Source organism: Lepidothrix coronata, unplaced genomic scaffold, assembly GCF_001604755.1.
Source record: "Lepidothrix coronata isolate B3197 unplaced genomic scaffold, Lepidothrix_coronata-1.0 Scaffold70, whole genome shotgun sequence".
NCBI lineage: Eukaryota > Metazoa > Chordata > Aves > Passeriformes > Pipridae > Lepidothrix > Lepidothrix coronata.
This window is the reverse complement of record NW_016690250.1, coordinates 2,094,723-2,120,156: the sequence shown is the minus strand read 5'-3', so window position 1 is coordinate 2,120,156 and position 25,434 is coordinate 2,094,723. Positions and strand designations below refer to the sequence as shown.

At 34.0% G+C, this 25,434-nt stretch overlaps 1 protein-coding gene across 1 annotated transcript in view; it reads left to right on the top strand.

The window, feature by feature from the left end:
* The window catches only part of ASCC3 (activating signal cointegrator 1 complex subunit 3), a 270,615-nt gene that overhangs the window by 203,950 nt on the left and 41,231 nt on the right, over positions 1–25,434 (top strand). Inside the window, exons 30-34 of the mRNA XM_017818701.1 lie at positions 626–768; positions 10,331–10,468; positions 10,572–10,692; positions 14,123–14,255; positions 16,784–16,909. Of these exons, the coding sequence (XP_017674190.1) occupies positions 626–768; positions 10,331–10,468; positions 10,572–10,692; positions 14,123–14,255; positions 16,784–16,909 (661 nt within the window). The remainder of the gene's footprint in view (positions 1–625; positions 769–10,330; positions 10,469–10,571; positions 10,693–14,122; positions 14,256–16,783; positions 16,910–25,434) is intronic.

Here is a 25,434-nt window from a genome sequence, read left to right as displayed (position 1 = left end):
TGAAGGCTCTGTTCCCCACTTGTTTGACATGATACAGTCAAGGTTATTTTAGCATTTTCATGGCAATACTTATTCCTGGGACCATAAAAATTTGCTTGCAACCTCAAAGTTCTCCATAATGGGCTAAGCAAGAAAATGCTTTTTTTAAAAGTTCTAAAACATAATTGGTTTAAATATGTCAGACTAATTAGTAAACACAGAAAAAAAAGGTCGGGCAAAAAGTAAGTTTTTGACTTTGATGGCACTTTATCTGAGACAACATACTCCAACAGGGTAGAAAAAACATTAACGTATTTATTACACTGAGATAGAGAAATTCACAAGCTTTGAAGTCTAGAAAGCTTCTCTAGGTTTTGTGGTGTTATGTTGGGTTTTTTTCCTAACCAATTCTCTTAATTAGCTTACAATGATCACTGAAGTGTCAGGGCACTTAACTCAGACTCAGCTAAGCATAATTTTATGGTCTTTGGTTCAGAGGTGGTATATGCTCATCTAAGACAAAGTATACATGTATACCTGTATGTCATCTTCAGAGAGGTCTGTCATCTATCTACATATTGCAAAGGGAAACTCTTAATTTTTGTCTTTAAAGGGCCTAATTCTCAAGTTCTGTTTTCCTCAACAGCAATTCGGAGTCATTCTCCAGCCAAGCCTGTTCTTATTTTTGTGTCGTCCAGACGTCAGACAAGGCTTACTGCCTTAGATCTGATAGCTTTCCTAGCCACTGAGGATGATCCCAAACAGTGGCTGAAGATGGATGAAAGAGAGGTAGAATCTTTTTACCTTTATTATTGCTGCTTTGCTTCTATTTTATTGATGTTTGTTTGAAAAAAATCATTCTAAAACAAGAGTCATTTGAGGGTAGATCTTGAAAGAGCTGTGCATATGCTAAATTTCATATGTATTAAAAGTAGTGTCACCATTAAGATTATATAAGCGTCTGTGCAAGAGCTGAACTTCAGAACACGAACTCTTTTATCTTTGTTTTTTCCTGTGTATCTCTTATTAATGCTAGTTCCATTGTCCCAGACAACATATATCACATGGTATAAGTCTGATACAAAGATAAGATAAAGACTAGAAGAAAGAGGGCTAGTGTTCTCTAAAGTTTACAGCTGGACATCTGTAACATATAGATATTGAGCTGGAATTTAAGCCAAATCCCTTTCAGTGTTTTAGGAGAAAAATCATCCTTCTCATAAAATGTATTATGTATATGCATACATATCTGTGTGAATATATGTATATATGTATATACATGCATCTGTCCATCTATATTCATACATATATAGATAGATATACTGCAGAATGAATCATTTAATAATGATTTTGTCTTGCATATCAATTAAATAAATCGATGACATAAAAAAAGTTAAGAAAGCTTCTGCCAATAGCTTTGTTATAAGAACATAAATATTGCAAAGTTTTTTGTTATTTTTCAAACAGTATAATTAATTACATTTTCTCGTATTGTTTGTACAAAAAGTCATTACTTTGTCTATTACAAAACATGGGTGATGGTGAAATGATAACTATTCAATATTCTCTTTTATCGGCATTTTTCAGATGGTATACCATACTATATTTGATCCACTCAGTTTGGCACCTGCTCTGAATACAGTATTATTTGTTTTCTTCTCAATTGATGGTCCTGATTATAGTATATCATTGCTTCAAAACAGGTTTTTTGGTTAATATTCAGATTTTCTAGATTTTGAAAGTTAGCTTTTTCTAATGGTAGCAAATCTTCTACTAGGAATTTCTGTGATAATTTAGGGCTAAAACACAGCAAAATGCAGGAGTCATAAATAAAAGATCCAAACTGATTACTGTATGAATATTTATGTATCAACAGTTTTATGAATGTTTATACAATTGTATACCAACTTTATGTGCCAAAAAGTATAGGTTACTAAATTAAGAGTTTGTGTTTGTTTGCTTTTTGCACAAAAAATACAATTTGATTTTTTCAGAGATAAAGCACTATATCCTTCCTGGTTTGGATGGATTTTAAAATAGAAAATGGCTGTCTTGGATGATAAACCACTAAAGCATGTCTCATCTGATGTTGCTTTTCTAGCTGTATAACCTCTATTTAGTGTTTTCTTGAGCCTAACAGAAACATTTCATATCCAAATTATTACTATTTAGTTGAGTACTCTAGTAGCTTGTGCTGGTTTACTGCAGTAATCTCACCTACAATTAGAATATGCAATGTGCTTTCCCTAAATTACTTACATTAATATGAATAGTTTCCCCATGTCCTGGGAGCCACTACTATCCTGAAAAGAACTGTAACTGAAACTTCTTCACTTGCTGGAAAAGGCTTTTCTCTTAAGAGCCTTTGAATTTCGTGTTTCAGAATAAGGTTTTGAAATAGGAGCCAACAAGGACAAGCGGACTTTGCATTTATTAGTTTAATGACATTTGCATATGATTTGTATTTGAATTAATAAGCTGAGTGTTTGGAGCATAAGATACCTACCAAGTTACTCAGTTCTGATTACGTAAATGTAAAAGACGGAGGATTAGTTGTTATATCTTACCACTATTATGCAGAACACAATTCTGTTTGAAGTACCCACAATTTCAAGTGGACGTTTCTTTAGGTAATTATGGAACTAGTTTGTAGTTTTGTATTTTAAATGAGAATGATTAGCCTGAGTTTCATGTGACATTGAAGCACAGGACAAAACTATAGCAGTGCTACATATATAGTGTATATCCTGCCTAATTCTTTATCCATAATAATTTAATTTTTTTATATATTTAAAAATTTTAACTCCAAGTTATATTACGGTCAGACTTAGACTAGGTGAAACAGACAAAATTCTCTCCTATTGCTACAACATTTTAAAGTATGAAAAATAGAACTAACAAATACTTTATAGTAGGTATTCCATGTCTTAATCCCTTGCCCAAATATTTCAAGTTTCTCAATTCCATATGGGATAAAAACAGACCAGTTAGAAGAACTGAATTGTTGTTGCCTTTAAAGAAATTTTTTTCATGTCCATCTTTCACATTTGTTTTTTTGCCAACCACTGTTTTTTAGAGGAACTTACAGACAAATTACTTTATTTTCACAATATTTGTAATTGTTAATTGTGATGTATGTTGAGATGTAAGAGGTTTTTTCATGGGTGTATACAAAGTTAACAAGCTTTACAACAGACCTTGGCACTTTTTCTTCAGTCAGCCTTATCCATATAATTTTGGCTGACATAAGATTTTTGAGAACTCATTCATTAGTTTTGTTCAATGATGTAATTGGTTTTGCTACACAGTGGCTTAAAGTTAGGCTATGTTTGTATTAGCTTCCCAGTGGGTAGACTTCATAAGGCTTCTTAGAATGTTGTAAACAATGCCATACATAATAACGTCTAGAGGACTGATATTGAGGTAGACACAGATTCTTACAGCCATTAGAAGTGTTTCTTCTGTGTTACCCTGCTTGGCAGCTTTTCTGTGATGGTATGAGAGAGATTCAGACCTTGTGGGGAAGAGATTGGAGTAGGGCAGAGACCGATACTGGGTCTTTGTTACCTTAGTTGTTACCAGTATTGGATCTTTGTTTATCATCATCTTTGTTTGCCATCATCTTAGCTTCCCTGATCTTCTCTGTAGAGGTTCTCCTTGCAGTGGTAGTGCCAAACCAGGCTCTCATTTGCAGCTTGTGACCAATTCAGTTCACAAAACTCCAGACTGCTGCTTTCACAGTACTCTCAGATAACAGGCAAATCCACCTCCATCTCTGCGACTCGGCTCCAGGTTTCAAATTCAGGCAATGTATCAATCAGTTATATTTCAAATTACATGAACTTGCATGAGACTTCTGCAATACATATTTGTATATATAAGTGACATACAGAAACAAGCCTTCAACCACTGCCACCAAAGCAGGTAACAGCATGCCTGGATCATGGAGGAATCATAAAAGATGTTCTTTCCCTCAAAGGAGTCAGTAGTCTAACAGGTGCAACTGAATTATCGTTGAGAAGGAATTTTGTTATTTATCCATCTACTGAAAAATATATGTTATAGGCAGCTCCGTTAGGTTTTGGGGATGGTTCTTCCTGGATGCTGTCCTTGAATTTGATGTCTGGTGTGCAGTTTCTGGCTCATACCCATTGTAGTATTAAGAAAGTTGAAAGGTATTCAGAAGGTTGAGACAGCAGTCGGTCTTCATAATACTGAGCAGTACTTGATGAAAATTGCTGTTTCCAGTACTGATCAGTTTTCCAGTTCCACTGGACCTGTTGCTGCACTACAATAGTTAGATTTGTTTAATATATTCTATGCAATTAAGTTTCAGGTGATGTGCATGTTTTTTGTGAATAAATGTCCTCTCAAGTACCTCAGGTACTATATATACCTTAGTCAGACCAAGGAAGCTTCCAGTGATGTTGCAATACTCTGCTTGCCAGGATTTGTAGATGATACTTCAAAGCTCTTTCCGACATTTTCCAACTCACATGCAGACACTCTTCAGGATTTAAGGGAGACTGCCACAGTTTGACCAGAGTGTAAGTGGGCAGTCTCTTGAAGAAGAAAGAATAACTACCTATCTTAAAGCCTTAGAAATGTTTTTTAATTTTTCTGTAAGGTTAGTTGTCGATACACGTTCCAAAATGAGCTCTCTATCCCTCTTACAATATGCAGCAGAGTTTATTTTTCACCAAAGAGTGAAGAAGCAGCAACAGAAGCTGCCTTCCTTGCCACCCATAGTAGTAGCAAGGACTCTTCATTAGACATCACTCTCTAAAGATTGTTTTGGTTATACTTATGAGGCACAGATGCATCATGACAGAAATGTGAATGGGCAGTTCATCTCAAAGAGAAGACTTCACCTGTAAATAGAGTAGTTCTTCATTTCTTTTTCTTGTTCATTGATGCCAAGATGCCCATGGTAAAAGAAAACCTTATGCTTACCTTGCTTTTTTGTATAATCATTAGATGATTTTTAAATACACATATCCTTGCTAAAATTCTAATTTGCAGTTGTCAGCCAGGACTGTCACGTTCAAGCTTGTGACCCATAACTTATCTTGTTAAAAGGGACGATAGCTCAGATTATGCTTTTGGAAACAGACAGTGCCACCAGTTTATAATGGTAAGCTTGAGTAAGATGAGTTATACTGTTCTACATTGGGAGCTGACTAAAGAGGAACAAGTCCTTCTCTGTCAGAAATTGCATCTACATCTGTGGTGGTGGAAGATGGTGCAATCTTTTTACAACGTAATTTATTAGAATCAAGTTTTCAGTTTATTTATTTTTCTCTAATGTTTTTACAGCTTTTTGTTTTAACCCAAAACAAAAGTACAAAGTAGTATTTATGGTTTATTGTTTGAAGTTAGAATGCAGTTCTCACCAGCAGACAATCAGGGTGTTTTCTTATTTATTTGGTGGGGTTCTTTTAAAAATTTATTTCCTGTCCAGATACTTGGGGTTTTATTTATTTATTTATTTTCAGTATTTACAGTACAAGGATGACAAAAAATGTATCAATGTATATAGTTTTAACTTTAACCACAATGATTTTTGCATTCTGCTTTGTGCATCATTTTTGCCATCTGCATCCTGTTAAGACTGTTCTTTATGAAACCTCTAGAAATAACCAATATCCTTTAGCACAAACATACCTACAATAATATTCAATAGCATCCATATCAGGCAATAGTTAGCTTCCACTGAATTCAAGAGCCCTTGAATGAAGGATATTCATTGACTCCAAAAGAATGAATCAGACCCATACTGATTTTGCCATTTTAGTCACATGAGTGTGTAAACATGTGTGCACTACTTATGGATTTGTATATGTGTTTGTACACTATGTGGATATATACATAGACATATGCATGAAAGTGAATTAAATTTTACCAATAGTTCTGGTTTGCATTGCTAATAAAACAAACAAACGAAGCCAAAACCAACGAAAAAATCCCAAGAATTGTTGGAAAGAAAAAAGATGACTTCTCATTCTCTGATCAAATAACCTGTTATCTCCATGTTAATGTTGTGAGGTAATGTTGTGCTGTAAAACAGGAATAGAAGAATCTGGTCTGTGTCATTTGTGTCATTGCTGTCATTTAGATGAGACTTTCAGTGTTAATTGTTTTAATATATTATTATGTTTTAATGTATTATTATGAAGTATTAATATATGATTTAATAATATATCTCAACTGTTTAAACCTTATTTGAAAATGTTTCTTCAGTAATCTTATTTGAGTTGGTTTAGGCATCTTGTTCTGTGTGGGAGAGTTCTGAAGTATAAGCCAACTCTTCATCAAAAATAATTTTCTAAGATGTTATTTTTTTCTGCATTTAAAGATCAGGAGGGTACCCAAGAATGATTTCTAAATGTTTCGCTCATTATAGAAGTTCAACTTCCTTCTACAAGATGTTGGTTTTATGACACAAAAGTGTGTCATAAAAATTAGCATTTAGTTATAACAAGGAGATGTTTTTATTTCACTTAACATCTGTAGCAGATGTGAAATATGTAATTATTTTTGTAAAAGACTTCATAACTTTCACGATTCCTTTGTTTGGCACATCTTTCTTCTATTGGGCATTTTAGACAATTGATAAGCATTATTCAGTGGCATATGGTCTGAGTCTGACGTGCTTTGAAAAGAGTAGAGAGTACTAATAATGAGAATTCTGTGAAAATGGGAAAACCAGCACAACAGATATGCTTTGAGAAAGTATGGGTTTTTAGCATCTTGAAACAATATATCACACTCAAAGGGACAGAATTGGGCTGCACAATCTGTTAGCTCATTCTTGTCCAATCTGGTCTCCTCCTTTCTTTTGGAGCCAGCATTGTCATCAACTTGCTGAATTATACTCTGACTGGAATGTATTTCAGGCACAGGGTAATGTATCTGCTTAAATGGAATCCTATCTTTCTACAAAAGCTTTTTAAGTATAATAAATTTAAAATATATAAAAAAAAGTTCTATTAGCTTAAAGTAAATGGTTCAACAGTTTACATATGTGCAGGAACAAAGAAAATGACTACTTAGTAGTTTGAGAAAAATCTAGCTTGTTCAGAAATTAGAATAGAAAATATGGAAATATAGTTTACTTTTTAGAATAGATATTTTGCGATGTACTAGAGTCCTGAATTGGTTTTCAAATGGTTTTTTTATTAAAAGGCAGATTCCTTATCAACCTAATATTAGGAACACAGGAAATATTTTTGGTTTTTTATCAAAAAAATCTGTGAAGGATAGTAAAACCTTTCAGTGTGGGCCCAATCCTACCTGTCCTGGAGTCCAGGGAAAAATCCCTCCTTGCATTAAGTTCCCTGCATTGGTGTATGGTGGGGGGGAGTATGTCAGTACTGTGCATATTTCCTTATGTTATTTTAATATACTTATTTTCTGTTATTAAAATATATTTTCTTTACCCTTCTATGAGTAAAACAACATTACAGTTGTTTTCAGAAAAATAAATAATAATTTAGTTATAAGAATGCAGAAATATTAGATTTGTTTTAAAGTCACAGTGCTTTGTCTGTTTCTGGTTAATGAACCTATTAATTGTGCCATTATTTCCTAATAGAAAGTTATAATGTTCTTACACTACATTGACCTAAGAGAGTTATATTTTTAAATAAATTGTCCTGAGAATTTTAAGCCTTGGATTGTGCCTATGGGTAAAAGAGTTATGTTTATTACAATGATTTATATGAAAGTAAGGGGTCAGCTAAAATGACTAGGATTCCCTGCTGCTAAAATGACAGGATCGTAGTACATGCGCCAGCTCTCCTGCTAAGGGTTCTTTAGTTTTCCTGTGGTAAATTATACTGCTTTGCAGGTATGACTAACAGCACCACAGGCCACCGCTGTAATACAAGTCAGAGGGGAAAAAAATAACCACCACTGATTGTAAAAGCAAGAAGAACATCTCTGAATAAATTCCCAGCCGTGTGAATTTAGGATGTTTTATGCTGGCAACTATATGGCAAAAAGGCTTATCTCAGGTTCTGTACTGAAAATTACTCGCACTGTAAAACTGCATGTGCTGAAGGAGCAGTCTAATCACTATAGACTAATCCAAATCAGCTAATTTGATCCTCGTACTGCTCTAGAGGAAAAGGGAGTTTAGATTCATTATTTTCCCAATATCAGATTCTGCTGATGTGAATAATGGAATAAATGTCATTGGAATTGGCTTCTTCCATTACATTAAAGACATAACTATCATGAGGTGCTGATTCTTGATGGGGAGAAGAAAAATTAATTCAGCAATCTTTTACCAATTTTTGAATGCAGAAATTGAGTAAAATGTAAATACATTCTTCTTGTTCTGTTTTGTTTATTTTTCAGATATTTTCCAGTTTTGTTTTCTATTTTTTCATCTTAATATCCTACCAAATATATACATACAGCTATTATTTCTCAAAGTATCTATTTAGACATGGAGAGCCTATGCAGTATTGGTACCACTCCATAAATCCATAGCACAGAAAACATTAAAGAGTTTGATAATATTTTTAGTATTGTATGTTGATGGTCATAATTGTAGAGAAAATGGTATATGTGTTCTCATTAGCTGTTTTTTAGTCTTAGAAGAAAAACTCTTTAGGATGGGTCATGATTCATGTTGTCCACACTGCAGTCACATGTCTACATGTTGACTAGAGAAATCAAAGGTTTGCTGATTGTATCTTGATAGATAAACTTTATCCTTTAACATATCCTCCTTTCATTCAGCTCTTTACTCTCTTCAAAGTTTAATAGCTTCCATTGACTGGTCAAATTGATTGATCTGTCAAAACTTGAACGTGGGTTTTTTTTCAGTTGAGTTCTCTGTTAATTCCACTTCTTTGTGGTTCTGTTAGTCAATACTACTTCAACAAATAGACTTTTTAAATGCTTTGTAATTTGCTCTTCCTAACAAAATTGATTGATTTACAAAATCCATATTGTTTGTTCATTTTTTTGTTTTAAAAACCTCAATATGGACTGTTATATTCTCCACCTTTTTTATACCTCTTAAGGATTCTTTGTATAATAGTAGTATCATCTTACATAAGTTTAGATATATGAATAATCTTATTCATATTAGGGTCTGAGAATTATAAAACCCAGGAAATATTTAGAGAGGGTACGGTTTTAAACATCAGAAGTGCAACACCTCAGAGTCCAAAGTAGAAATGAAGATATCACTGCAGTCAAGCAAGTATCATATTTTGGTACTTTGGGATACTCAGTCCGAGATGAGACTGAACACTGTGTCCAAATTTTTCAGTTACCCTGACTAATTTGTTCTGCACTACTGTTTTTTCTTTAACCATGACTATACCTCCTATGTTAACTATGAATGATGCTGCCCATAAGTATGCAATATCATCATGCCACTGCTGGTGGCACCAGGAAACCACTAATAAGAGCATAAATTTTGAAGTTCCTGGCTGTAATTAAATTAAAATCACATAAAATAATAAACGACCTTAGAAATAAAACAATAAAAGGAATATTGAGGGATAAAATCACTAAACAAGACAGTTTTGTTCATTATTACTGAGAGGCTTTTCATAGAGGTCATCTACAGAAATAAATAAGTTTATTATCAAATTTACTACTTAAAAATGTAGGCAAAAAAGATAGTTAAAACGATAGTACTTAAAATGATTCCAGGTAGTCATCGACATGAGGTTTGAAAAATTAGAAATAGTAATAAAAATAGCTCTTGTCTGGACTTCTAAAAGTTTTAAATGAATGCAATAAATGCTGGGTTTCACTACAGGGTTTGAGTCTATAAATTACAAACTCATACTCAAAAAAAATCAAAATTAATTTTCATTTCAGCATGTGAAAAAAAAACTTTCCTGTGAATAATAACTGCAAAATTATCAAACTGAAGAACTATGTCTGTCTTTTCAAAGGCATTAAAGAGAGCCAAATTTATTATGTTACTGGTTGCAGGGATTTGCTGTTTTTATACCAGTTCTAACCCCTTTGATACTAGGGATTGCATTAAACAAACACAGAACAGAATGCACAGCATTTGCCAGACCTGTCAAGATATTTTCAGCATTTTCATTTCCTTGTCTCTGTTACTTAGCATGTCAATAAAGTCATGTGCATTTCCTATTCCCCCCTTATCATTAATATAAGTATTTTATCTTTTTAGACTAAACACAGACTTTTCAGAGACTGAAGAAGGCTCTGTTTTCCTGTTTGTATAAACAGCACTGAGCAAATTATCCTTGCTGAAAAAAAAAAAAAAAGGAAAAAAAATAACGACAATCCTAAAAGTTTAAAATTTCTGGGTAATCTGTTTTAAAACATGAAATTATTCTTTCTGTTACAGATGAATGACATTATAGTGACAGTTAGAGATTCAAATCTGAAGCTGACACTTGCTTTTGGAATAGGCATGCACCATGCGGGTCTGCACGAAAGGGACAGAAAAACTGTGGAAGAACTGTTTGTGAACTGCAAAATCCAGGTATATGTGTTCTTTTTGAATCCTACCATAATGAGTTTTACATGGAATTTTAAAAGTTGGCTTTTTGTTACATAGACTTCATTAATCTTTCTTTCTGTCTTAGGTTCTTATTGCCACAAGCACATTAGCTTGGGGTGTAAATTTTCCAGCTCATTTAGTAATTGTTAAAGGAACAGAATACTATGATGGAAAAACAAGGCGTTACGTGGATTATCCCATTACAGGTACTGACATAAATTATGGAAATGTTCCTATGTTGAAATGTATTTTAATCATGTGCAAATGATCTGAATTGTTTAGTAACTGATCAGTGAAAATACTTAATCTGGGTACAAACTAGGAGAGATGAGGAAAAGATTTCTTTGTTTAATGCAGTTGTAAGAGAGCTCTTAAGATTTTATGTAATAATGAAAATGTTTCTGTTTTGCAAATCTTTTTAATGCTAAATTCCTTTAATGTGTATCATCCAAAATAGACATTAAACAATTAAAGAGACAATTTAGCTATATAGTTAGTTGTATAAAAGGAAGTATTCATGCCTGCAATTTTTTTTTCATTTTTTAAACCTTTTCTAAATAGAAACAAATTTCCAACCGTAAACTTAAACGTGGTTTAAAACACAACAGTTGAATCACACATGTATGAGAAAATAAAGTGTTTACATAGTCACTTGACAGTAAATGAAAAACCTTAACTGGTCTAGTATGTTCACTGATGTAAGGAATACTTCAGAAATAAGCAGCAAAATTAAATATTTGAATTTCGATCTTGACACAGACTTTTATTGCTTTCTGGCTCTGGTAAATTCATGTTCTGCAGCGTTTTCAACCAGCCTTAGAAAGTTAACTATGGAAGAACTTCTTTCAGAGTTCAGACAGGGAGAATATTTGTCTGGATGGTACTAAGCTTGAAGAATGAGGACAAGCTAAATTTATTCCAGGTTTCCTGTTCTGTTTCCCCTTTCTCTTTTCACAAGAGAAAGTTTATTATTAAATAATCCTATGCTACACTAGTGATGTATACACCTAAGGACAATCCAAATATTATTTGTGAAGTAAATAGAGAGCTTGCATCTTTTTAGCCATGCAATGTCTTTTCACCCGTGCACTCTTTTTCAGTAAGAGGAGTTTAGTAATGAAAAAAAGCTCAAACTGAAAATACTACAGGGGTTACTTCTTCACGTAACCCGTCATAGAGCTTAATTTAGTGGTTAGTGCTCTGCAGGAAACTTGGGATCAATTTCCAGACCAACTGTCTTGTTCAGAGATTCTGGTATGACCTGGGAGTTTATCCATGCACACTTGTATTCTGTGACTTGTATTCTGTGACTTGTATTGGGTGATGTAAACTTAGTAGAAATAGTCTCGGCAGCGAAGTAGTATCTTGCTTGTGCCGACTGGAAGACCAGCGATGACTGACTTTATTGCTGAATGAGGAAAAGGGCCAAAGAAAGAAATCAACTGAAACTTTAAATTTTATGTTGAATCTGTGGGACTGTCAGAAATCAGTAATAGAGAAAATAATGTACTTTAAAGAAATCAGAAACTCAATAAGCATTGGAGACTTTCTATGCTGTTTTAGAAACCTGTTGTACAGGTACTCACAAAGGCTTTAGAGAATGCTGATACTTTTACTCTTCATTGCCTTTTTTAATTCAGGCAGCTTCAGCACTGGGAGTTCAATTCCTGCTTTTTCAATAAGACTTGGGATGGGGGAGGGAGTGGATGGAATACCACCATCTGTGATGGAAGCATTCAGATTTTGTTGTCTGCACTGCAACAGAAAATGCAGATTCTTTACTTTATGAAGAAACATGTGGTGCCGTTTGCCTAAAGCAGTTTTATTTTTAACTTTCTAGAGAATATTTGTGCATCTGGAATTTTTGTGGATAGGTAGCACAGTTCTGCAGCAGCAATAAAATGAAATGTAATTAATTTCTTTCTGAAATACTTCCAAAAATTTCCCAATACTGTCTTTAATGCTGCCCTCAAGTTATGCCTTCGCTGCTCCATTGTGGTATTACTTGGTTTTCACTACCAAAGTTACCTTTCTGTATCAGGAATGCATTTGGCTCCAAGGAAGCAGCTGAGGGCAGAATGAATCACTGTGGAGTGTTCAGTAATTTCAAAATAAGCAAGAATGCTTCTTTGAGTGAAGTCAGAGGTTTTGGGGAGGGCCTTTTCTCAGTTACCAGACATTTATTTAGTCAGCCAGTTGGATCATATTTAACATTTCAGGAGTTTAGTCCAGTGATTAAAAGCGGCCAAGGAACATATAGTCAGTAAAGAAAATATTGGGTTTGTATAATTACATAGTGGATATTGGCAAAAACAATTTCCTTGATGCTTTTTAGTAAATCCATTTCCTATATGGTATTATGCACAATTTAATTTACCACATTAAAGTCGTTCCATCACCCTCCTGTGCATACACCTGTTCAGAAGCAGCAGATTTAAATAGTTTCATTTTTACATTTTAATGTCACTCCTAAACTAACAAAAGGAATATACTGATAAAAAACATTACTGTCTATATAGCTTGTCAGTACATAAGTGAAAACATGTTACTAAAAACTCACCATTGGGTGTCTATTTCTCCTATAATGGTCCACTGATGTATCCCATTATCTCTGGATTTTCTTTACCCAGATGAGCTTTGGGCCAAAAGCTTATTGATTCTGAACTCAAAGAAATCTCTTTTCAAAATGCCCAGTACTGCAAGCCACATGTTGGGCAGGTATGACAGAGCTCATAGGGAGTAAACAAAACATTAAAAAGTTTTAAAATAAAGATGTAAATCTTACTTAGGAATTGCTTTCCATTGTTTCTTCTAAGTTAAACAGCAGTTGGAGGTACCAGAAAGGAATCAGAGCTCTGTTGAGCAGGACACAAAACAGCGTGTGCAGATGCACTTCTCAGATAAGACACAAACAAATAAATGATAAGCATACTTATCTTAGTGGGCAGCTAGCAAGTTGAGCATGTTTTGCATAAACTAGTATTTTCAATGTTCATATAAGTCATTAACTAGTATGTGCAAGTAATGGTGTGTAGGCAGAGTAGTAGAGGTAAGCTTTAGCTGTATTAGCTTTTAAATTTGTATATTGTGATCTGATATAGGGACAACATAGGATATGAAACCATCTCTAATCCTGTGCTATTAACTAATATAACTTGTCATGAAATTTGAGTGGTAAATAACATCGCATTCAGGAATTAGATATTGCCTTTAGCATTTTATCTCCCAAATACTCAAAACCTAGGAAATCGTATCTAGCAGAAAAGCTTATATGAAAAACTTGTATAAATGTGAAGTCAAATATTTGAAAATTGGAAAATAATACACAGTTGTCATTGTTGCCTTCATGAGTTCTCTTACTCATCATCTTTAATTGCATATGACCAAATGAGGGATGGATGTGGAATGGAAGGAGAGTAGATGAAATTTGTATTAGACATAAGCTTGGATTCTGTTGCAGTGGTGGTCTTTCAGTATGTAGGAGGATAAGTCTCTGCCAGAAAGAAGTTCATCATAAAGTTATCTGAGATAGAAAAAAAACAAAAATCCTGTGTTGTATATTATACAGACATAAATACGGTTATTTATGCATCCAAGCAAATACATTTGGTTTATACATTGTTGTCTCTTTGGCAGATGTACTTCAGATGATGGGACGTGCTGGCAGACCACAGTTTGATGACCAAGGAAAAGCTGTAATTCTAGTTCATGATATTAAGAAAGACTTCTACAAAAAATTCCTTTATGAACCTTTCCCAGTGGAATCAAGGTAAAGATAAAGCAAATACTACAAATGAGGGACAGAGGAAGTGGAAACAAAATTCCTGTGCTGGAAAACTCCTACATATTGGAGTCAAGAGGAAGATAATTTTCAAAAAATATTACCGATCTTTACCCATCTTTCTCCCCTGAGTTTTCAAGCATTTTTGAGCTCTTCAGTCCATTCCCAAATAATACTACAAATACCTCTCTGGTTCCATGTGTTGTCTCAGACATGTAAATGAGAAAAACTGTTTTCAAGGGCAGGGTTTAGGACAACTATACGTGATTATCAGAGACCTCTTCGAAATTCTGTGACAAATTCTTAATAGCAAAAAGTAGGTGAGTTTCTAACACTTTTTACCTAGAGTACTTGTATCATTATAGATACTACATTCTTCAAAATTTCACAAGTTCAACGAGAAATCTACATGGTGTAAACTCTTACTAATACACTTTCAACATATCTTTCCTTTCAAAATTGCAACATTTTTGTCAGAAATGTAGAAACACTACCTTTTTGCAGCCTCTCTGAACTTAGTTTGCTGTCTGGCATAATGTAATTTGTGCCTTGGTTTTGATATTTTTAATATTCTTAGTTGTTCAACTAGAAGCCCAACTCCTGTAGATGCATGTTTCATGGAGGAATTCTCAGACATCTGATAAAGCATGAACATTACTGAAAGCTTTTCTCAGTGATGAAGTATTGTTCTCCTAAGGAAACTTCATCCCTCAACATAAGCAATAATGGGAACTTTATTCTGCTCAGGAAATTTGTAGGAGCTTGAGAGTGCAATCCACCTATGAAATGTAGTGGAAATGGACTGGTGTATTTGAAAATTAACTTCTGTGGTGCACAGACAGACACATAATTTTTTCAAACAGAAAATGCGGAGACATACATTTCATTTCCTTAGGAAACCATACTTTTTTAACATAGAAATTTCATTTAGCACAAAAGGCTAGGAGTTGCACTTCTTCAAAATGATAGCAAATAAGTCAAAAGAGTGGTGTGATTAAAATATTGATGATATATCCAGACTGCATGGCACTAGCATAAACTAAGAAATATCTCTGTTCATTGGTAAGTGATGTTTCTAAATAAAGAAATCATATCTTCAATATAACAGTAGTAATCACACCTTTTTCCTGTTTGGAAGACTATAAATATTCTGTGTTTCTGGTAGCTCATTTTATATGTATATATTTACTTTGTAACTTAATATATTCCATCTTTTGCTATAAAGAAGGAATATTTGATAACCTTTCAGATGAAGATTCACATATTAATAACAATCTCCCTAAGTTCTGTGTAGGTTGTGAACCAATTAACTTAGATTTGTCTCGGTCACTTTTATGATCAAGTATTTGAAGAGGCTTCATGTCTTCAAAGAGAAACTATCTGAGTGTTTTGGAGGGGTTTTAGTTTGGAATGCTTTCCTATCTGTTCTGCCAACCAAAGAGCAGATTTATCAGCTTTGTATAGTATTTCCAATTCGTAAAATTAAACTTAATATTTTTTTAATTAAAGTTTTTCATAAAAGCCATTGTCTATGTATTAGTTGTAAGACTTGAGTACTCATCTCATATAACAGGCCTTGTGCTCTCCCTGATCATAGGCCTCAAACACCACACATTAGAAACAAAAGAAAAAGCACTCATTATTGTGGAATTGGATCATCTGTCCAGTTTCTGTTGGACAATCTGTGTAGAACACCTGCAGTTCTGACCTTTAGAAGCATTCAGTCAGCAGTATAGAGCAGTAAAACAGCTACTCAAGCCAAATTATTCTTTACTTTTAGCAAGAGGGAAAGAATATTGGGAAAAGAAAAAGGATTATAATATGAGAAAAATTAGATTGAACCTTAAGGATATTTGCAATTCTCTGATTGAACTCTAGCCAGGCATGATCTCATTAGATATACCCTAATGGAGGTCTTTGTTCCATTTAATGACACAGTATTTTATTTTTTAAGAATGACTTTAACTGCTTTTGTTCTTCTGTGTTTTCGAGTTTAGATCTTTCTGGGTAAAAGTAGCTGCTCTTCTTTTTTTCTTTTTTTTTTAACATTGGATGAAGATGAGGCAAAATCTGGGGAAAGCAGTTTTGATGTAATTTTAATAACCCTCAAGTATTTGTTGAGTATTAGCTAAGCTATTGCCACTGTTTCATTTCCTGTTTGTCTTTCCAGATGATTCTCTATTGGATTAAACCAGCATGATCATATGGTCAACATACAATATTCACAAGTTACCACTGAGTAGCTCCATCTGAATACATTCCATGAATGACTTAAACTTGTGCATTCTTGGTCCAATCAAAAAATAATTTGAGCTTCATTCCACTATCATGTAAAGGAGATGACTGGCCTTGCAATTACGTTCCCCCTTCTTCCTCTCTTCTCTTTTACCAGAAGATAAATATATAGTATTTTCAGATTAAAAGTAATAAAGCTTTTAATGGACAACTCTACGAAATATATTACCTGTCTTTGTGATTGTAAAGTCAGCTAAGTCCTCTTGTTTCCTGTTCTTCAGCTTGTTAGAAGTGCTGGCTGACCACTTGAATGCTGAAATTGCTGCTGGAACTATTACATCTAAGCAGGATGCAATGGATTATATCACCTGGACTTACTTCTTCCGTCGACTTATAATGAACCCAAGGTGAGTATACAATACAAATGCAATTTATTCTCAAGGTAACTTGAGGTTAGAGTTGACACAAAGGTGATCCGTCTGCTGTTGGAGCCTAGAATACTTAGCAGTCTCCAGTGTAGGAGCATTACTGGCCCACACATGGAATAAATTTTTGTGTGCACATTTTTTTATAATTTTTTCTCTAAATATAAATGCATTTTTTGGCAGATAACTTTACAGCTTGGTGACAACTATAAAATAGCCTTATTGAGAGGACTACATCAGCATCCCTAAAATAAAATTCCAGATTATCACATTCTTTCAGATATTGTATTTATAATGCAATTCTTTTTTTTTAGCTACCACATTGATATGTTCTGCCCAGTTTTCTTTAGAAAATTTATTAAGACCTGGACTTTCCTAATAAATGAGAGAATAGCTATCAGCTGTTTCTCTGTGATAAGGTTTGCTTTCATTAGGGTATCCTGGTGAAACCATGTGTGCAATATTTTTGATGATTGCTATCATCCTGCCTAGCTCCAGCTGGTATGCAGATCATTCTGAGCTGTTCCAGCTATGTAGCCTGCCTTTGTCACAATGCTGTTTTGGGTAAATGGTATGTTACCTGCCGTGTGATCAATCACTCACCTGCCAAAATAATGTGGCAAATAAGGAATTAATCATTTAGATCACTGCATATTTTTTAATGTACTCCAGAACATTGTATTTCTGAAATCATGTTAACATCCATAACATTTGGCCAGATTTTCAGCTGAGTTCTTTATGGGCAACTGCTGCTGGGAGCCTACAGGTTATAAAATAATTTTCTTTGATCCTTTTTAGTCTTTATTAGTTTTGAATTCTGAATCTAGTCCTATGCTGAGGATCTCCCACAAAACAAACAGAATTTCCATCTAGTATTTTTGAGAAATAAAAAATGCAGAGTGTTAGAACTGTAAACTAAGGAAAACATATTCAGCCTTCTCACTTCATAGCTAACAAAATGCATGCATTTATATGGAAGGTATTTCTCTTCTGAGAGTGACAAGCAGCTAGATTCTGATTTTGTGTAGGTTAGATGTTGTACTTTTTTAGTATAAAGAATAAGTATTGTTACTTTAAAATGTCTTGCTCTTGAATTACTGTGATAAAGTTCTTTAGTTGATTTGATTTTGGCAAGCTTTGATCATGTGGTATCTGTGGTAGGTAGATTATTAAAGACACAACATATAGCCCAAAGGTAAGTGTAGAATATAGAAATATCATTGTTTTAATTGAATAGGCAAGCTCTTCCCAATATAAAAGGTTTCCACTGGAGGTTGGCATGTTGACTGACAGTCCTTTTTTCTCTGCAGTTTCTTTACTGTCATGGAAAGCTAAATCTGGAGCTATCAATTTCAGATTTAAAGCAAAAGTTCTGTTATTCTGAAAGGATTGTGGGAAGAAAGTTGGGAGGAGAGGGGAAGAAAAAACCCATTTCATAATGACATATAGAGCCTTCGTAGCAAAAAGCAAGATGAACAGATCTTGAGTAGTCATGACCATAATGCTAGGATAGGAATGTCTGTTGAAGTTTCTAATGAAGTTGGAGTCTTCCATTGGAACGCCACACATGCAGGTTGGAACAGTTCACAAATTGAGCTGCTTTACCCCCTGTGTCATCCACACAGGTACTCAGCATTCCTTTTATATTTAGTCATGAAGGGAGAAAAATGAAGGATATTATTAATTCTCTCAAAGAGGTCACTTCTAGATACAAAGCACAAATGTAATGAATGTGCATGCATTCCATTCTTTGATAAGATAATAATATGAAGTTTCATCCAAAGTTACCAAACTATCCAGTTAGTAGTTTTCCTGGACCTACTATCTGGGGTATTTCCAGACCTCCTACAAGCCAAGCAAGCAGTTCCAGTAGTCAGTGTTTGAATGAGATACATCCAAGGAAAACTGAAATTTTATGAACAGAAGTCAGTGATAGTTGAGATAACTTTGAATAAATTGCAATATGAATGGAGTTTACTGTGCCATAAATGAGCATATGAATTGATTGATATTATGAAACAAGAACTATTTGCAGCCTGTAATAATCCAAAGATTCTGGGGGTTATTTTTTTTCAAAAGAGTAGGGGCACAATTGCTGATTTTTGGTTTACCCAGTACCCACTCAGTGTCACTTGATAGAAGTGTTCTTTATCATGGCCTGCCCCAAAGCAATTTTGTTGACTTTCCACTGTGAAACAAGAACTATTTTCCAGACAGCAGGTGATTGTACCTTAGTGGTGAATAAGTAATTCCTGTATGCATGATTATTAAATTGCCTTGGGATTCATTGGCATAAAAGTCATTGCATGTGATGCTGTAAATCCCCAAAATAATGGGGATTAGATAATATGCAGAAGATTTATATTCTCATTTATTGCCAGTTTTAGCTACTTGTATGTTAAAGCTGCATAAACAAATGTAGGATCATCCTATTCCCATCCAGTATCATAAAATGCCTTACAGAATGCCTACAATTTGTACTGTTTAAGTAATGGTAATCCACGTTTGTTGTGAGATAGAGATCAAAGTATCCTTTTGCTCTAAGTGTCCAGGTTTCTTCGAAACATCAAGTGATTATGAAAGTTTTTCTGGCAAACTTGAGATAATTTGTTAAACTTGTGATTATTTTTTTTAACGGTATGGAAAATCTTTGCATGTAAAATACTTCTTTTCATCAAACCATTTTAATTTTCTTGTTTGATGAACCTCTGTCTTTCAAAATCTGTGGAATGGGTTTTAATAGTCTAGTTGAGAGGAACAATTCATGATTTGGGGGAGTAGAGTACCTGATCACTAGTTTTGTTTAGAGGCACACCAGCTAGTTGTGCACATGCTGTTCAGGAGATGATGTGCAAACAAGAGGGGTGGTCCAAATAAAACTGTTTATCAAAGTGTATCAGTCTCAATATCCAGAGTTTCTTCTCTGTTCTTCCCCATGTTAAGTCAAAGTTTCTGTGCTACTTCGGTCAAGTACTACAACATGTTCTCCTTTCCACATAGAGCTGTGGTCGATATGTTCTTTACTTAGTCAAGGTCACACGTGACAGATCAGTGAAGTTCTTTGCAAGGGGCTATTTTGACAGGTCCATCTATCTTCCTTCCTTGTCTGAAATGCCTTGATTATTTCATTCTTTTACCTTTATATAAGTTTATAAGCTGCAACTTTCTACAAAAGAGAAATGGCTATGGGAAACATTTTCTGTAAATCAGGTTATGATATTTTCCAGATACGTGTGCAGCAAAAGAGAAATAGAAATTTACAACATATGTAAAGTTAAGCAGAATCAGCTTTCATTTGGAAAGTTAATTTTTAGAGATTCTGAGAGTACATATCACATCACTCTTAAAATGTGTGTGGCTATTTTTTGTATATATATATGAGAGTGTATCTGTGTACATGTACACACTTACAAAATCAGTTTTCTATGTAAATTCCTTGTGAAGACCTTAAAAAAAAATTTATTAATTCATTCTGAGAATTATTATTAGGGGTTTTTTTTTCACTTTATATCAGTGTTACAAAGTTTTCTGGAGTGAATGAATAATACAGCATAAATTATAAATAAATTATCTCAGACTGCTGCTCTTATCATCATACACTTATGTTTTACTTTAAATTTCAGTTTCACAGTATGACTAGCTGAGCATGTGAATAAAACATCTGAATACAAATTATAATTATATACTGCTCCAGTATAGTTTTCGGTATTGAGATGACAGGTAATATCAGGATAGAAGTCAGTCAGGATAGAATACATATGTATTTCAGTGACCTAAATCACAGTTATTCGGAATCTTGGGGTTAGTTTGGAATTGTATCAGAAGGAGGAATTACTGAAGAAAGTTAAAGTAGCTAAGATTGAGATAAAATGAAAAAGTTTGGCAGCAGCTACTAAAAGAAGCTAGAACAGGCAAGTATATTACACTGCAGTAATTACCAATATTCATATTTTGAGTTGGTAAAGAGATATTTCGCGGGGTGGACTCTTCCTTTTACAGTGACATTCAGATCTATATGCATGCTCAGATACATATGCATTTATGTATATATTCCATAAATGACAGCTATAGATGTTATTATGAATTTCATTCTTTTGAATTGTTAGGGTCACAGTCATGTGAAAAGTACAGGAATGTAGTTCATGGTATGGTTTTACCAAATATTCAGACAAATAAAGTTTTTCTGAGTCTATCAGACAGGGAAGCCCCAGGGTGCTGTGCATTTGAGCCACCTCCTATTCCCCACTCTGCTGCAATCTTAGGTGAGAATACAAAGCTGAAGACCCCACATATCTGCATTCAGAAAGCAAATTCACATAATTGTCTTCCTACTTCTGGGGACAATTTACCTGTAAAAATTGACTGTTGGAATATATGATAGGAAAAAGAAATGTCCGATCAACATGTAAGGAAATTTACGTGCATCTATTACCTCTCATTTCTCATCAACACATCTTGGGAGGTAAACTTTCTTGTAAATGTTATGATTAGAAGCACTGATGTGGAGGAAAATACCTTGATGATGTCAGAGAAGTTGGACTGGTTTTTCGGTCTTACATAGCCACAATGTACAGTATACTAAAAGCTGATTAAAGATAGCAGTGTATCTATTTCTCATACTTGGCATAAGCAAATATACGGATGCAAGAAAATATGATAAAAGTAAAATACAGAAAGACAACTGTCTGCAGCATTTATGAATGCTGTAATGCATTTTAGCAAACCAGTCATGGATTCCAGAATCAATCAGTAATGCCTTAAAAACAGAAGTGAGTTGGTACATTGATTCATAGCTCTCTGGCTATGAAGGTTCATCAATTGTGCCATAAACTCCATACCATTTCCATGGTACCATTTGAAGATGGCAGCTGCTGAAGGCCACAAGCTGATGAAAGTAAATATAATTGATGAATGCAGTAAAGGGACTTACAAAAAATTACTATCTATGCTCCCTCATACTTGTTAATATCAAAATTCTGCTTTCAGACCTGTAAAATCTCAGAAAGCACACTTTCTTGCTATAAACTCAATGCTGTGGATTCATCTTTTCATGCATTTGCTTCAAAAGACCTACTGGCTAGTTTTTTCTTTTAATATTTTTGCCTGACTCTGTCACCAATTTTCATTATGTGTGTCACCATTACTACCGTATAATCTGAACATAAAAAACATGGTGCTGTAACAAATGACTTCACAACATTTACAGTTATAGCAGGACCATTTCAAGGCTGATGAAAAATTTCCCAGAGAGATCTCAGGTCAGGTTTACATAAGCTAAACAGGAAATGATTGCCACCATTCACATTAAATCCTAAATGTTTTGTGTAACTTCATCTACATTTTATGTTCCTGCACGTCTCTCTGTCTCTCTCAGCTGATGAAATTCCACACTTCCTAAGATTAGAGAAATAAGTTCATGTTTCACAGTTTGTTGTTCTTGCTAAGCTCTACAAGGTTTGGGGATTTTAAATATGTTTTTAAAAGAGAATAAAAAGTTCCTTCAGCTTTTGATTGTTTAAATTTTACATACTTTGTAAATTTTTATGATACCTAGGGGTTTGTTATTGCTTTTTCCCTATGGACTACTAATGGAAGTTAGCCTGTCTAGCCCATGTGCTAGATGCTATTAGGATAAAACTGCCTTTGACTTTCACACCTCTCAGGGGACGAGTAATTGTTGTGTTCAAACAGCCTGTAATTGTGATCCCGCTGGCTTTCTCAGTGCGCTTCTGGCTATTAGAATCATTAAACAACTCAGCACCTGTTAACAGCATTGTAAATATTCAACCCTGCTTGTGTGCAGGTTGAGTCCAATATAGGAGAAGGCTTACAGAGCCCAGCCTCATAAATTAGAGCTTCTGACAAGTCAATTATTGTGAAACTGGGCTTCACTGTGAAATAAATGAAATGGTGTGCTGATAAAAAGGTAGGCTGTCTGTTTATAGCAAAGGGAAAATAATGACTAGATGATTCAATGCAGTGAGCATGAAACTGCATTGTTTTTATTCTTTATCTGTAATTAAATAGATAGGTAATATGGCTTCATAGAGGAACTCAGGTACAATGCAGGTTTTATACTTGGAGCATACCAACATGCAGAATTCAACTTGCATTTATGCCTGCACATTGAAAATACTGTCTAATGTCATGATACCTCTGTTTACACCAATGATTTTAACACAGTCTTTGAAGACAAATGGCTTTGATTTTTATTAGGGGAAAATGTGCTGAATTACCAAGAAGATCCTGTGGGTGTGCTCAAAATTATATTTACCCCATTACAAACAGTAGTTAAAACATACTGGTACCACTTCACTCAAGATTGCAAACCATTTAAAATTTCTCTTTACATTGTTTTATTTGTACTAGGCAGCTAGATATTTACTCCTTTGACAAAAAAAATTACCAAAAAGCTGCAAATTTAAAATTCACATAATTTTTAAAAGGCATTATAAATGCCTTTTATGATTATAACTTCAATGTTAAATATTACAGATTAAGCAGAGCACAAGATAAAATCTGTTTGAATTAGTGTCTTAAATTAAAGTCCAAGTAAAGAATTTCAGCGTACTGCCCAGGTTTCTTCCTTTGTTTTATCAGTATTAATCATCAGTGTTATGGTACTGCAAATAAAAGTGCTGAAATTATATGGTGGAAGTCTGAATACCATGACAACAAAGTGCCTTAATTATAAGCATTTCAGTGGTGTTCTGTTCAATTTAGAGAAAAATACTAATGAATTATTAGTGGTTTAGGTGTATGAAATAGAAAATATTTTCACATCCTTAAACAAGTTATCTAGCTAATTTGCTCAATTATTTTCAAAAGGTAAACAAAATTTTACAAAGTGATTTCTGCTAATAAGCAGAGACTAAATGTTTTCAGTGGTGTCAGGCAGATAAAAGGAGCAGGTGGAAATATTTACCGTTTTGTATGATCACTGTATTACTTCAGTAAATTTAAAAGGGAACTCATGAAAATTAGGTTGCATCAAAAATACTATTAAAGTGCTTTTTCTACAAGAAGCTTTCTTTGCATGAGGCTGATAATATATGGCTGTCTACCATATAAAGTGTTTTAGTCAATACAAATATTTTTCTCAGTTTGTTTTGGATTTGGACAATAGCTATGTTTTAAGCATGAACCCATATAAAATGTCGGAGTTGAATACTCCACTGCCATATATCTATGCTTTGTTGTTGTCTAATGTAGCTGACTGCTATCAGAACAGATTTTTGTAGTCTTTTTCTTATAGTAGTACTGTTTTACTCCTACTTCACCCAATTATAAGTAAACATTCAAAGCTTCACAGAATTAATCCCATAATTTGGAATTAATAACAAGAGGAAAAATAATCTGGAAATTACAAGACTGCTATTTAGCATTCAGGCTTTTTAAGTTATGATACTGCTATTAAAAAAGATAAATGTTAAAAACCTTGTTTAAGAAAATAATAGTGCAAATCAGATTCTGTAAATAAACCAGTTATGGAAGAATGTTCGTAGTGTATAAAAATGCAATTCCATCTTTTGAAATTTGCAAACAGCAGCATTATAGTAAATGAAATCAAGCTTAACTCAGAGAATGGGATACATCTGCCCAAATATAGCATCAACAACTGCACTGGTTGTCTAAAGTTCTTTCTTTTTTCATCAGTGATTACATTTAACCTCATCCTAAAGCAGATCTTAAAATACTTCAGATTAATAGTATTCTGCAAGCACATAATTCTTTCAGTTGGTAATAAGGGGAGTTAAAAAACTAACTCAAGTGCCACTGTAACTTTGTAAAATTGGCTAAAATTAATCTCGGCAGTGTTTTACAACCAGTTGTTCACCTGCACAAACTAGCACTGAAAGAACCTACTCTCCTTTACAGCATGTGGTATTGTTTCAAGTGGAGATGCTGAGTGCATCATAACAGTAGGAAGTCTTAGTAAAGCAACCAGTTAGAACAAAGTAGCATCTTTCATCATTGCTCAGTGGTCTACTTGTGCGACGGTATTTGACAGAATTAAATGAATGGGGACTAACTTTTTTATTGTGGTTTTTAATATTTCAGTAAATCATCAATTTTTTTGTTTGTTTGAATTCTGCTTTGAAATTGCATGATTTAATTGCTCTGCTTAAATTCAGAATGTTATACCTTTCTGAGCATGCTCAGTTTTTCTTTATTGCTCATTGAACTTAATTGTTAGTTTCTGGATTGGTGTCTCTGTTGAATCAAGGACACAAGTTCTTACTGCATTTTTGTCTGGAGTAAAAGTTCTCGCTGGACTTAGTTTGTGTGAGTAAAAATCTATTAATGCGCCTTAATTCTACAGTTAAAGAGTGCAACCTTCAGTCACCATATCTTTTTTATAGGCTGGCATAAAAGTATGAACAGTTTTCCTTCACACAGAAGACAAAGAGCCCTTGTGACTATATAGTTTACCTAAACATTTTACATGACAGTGAATATGTGAAGTAACTGCATTGACAAATCCCTTATTCTTTTTTTTTTAGCAA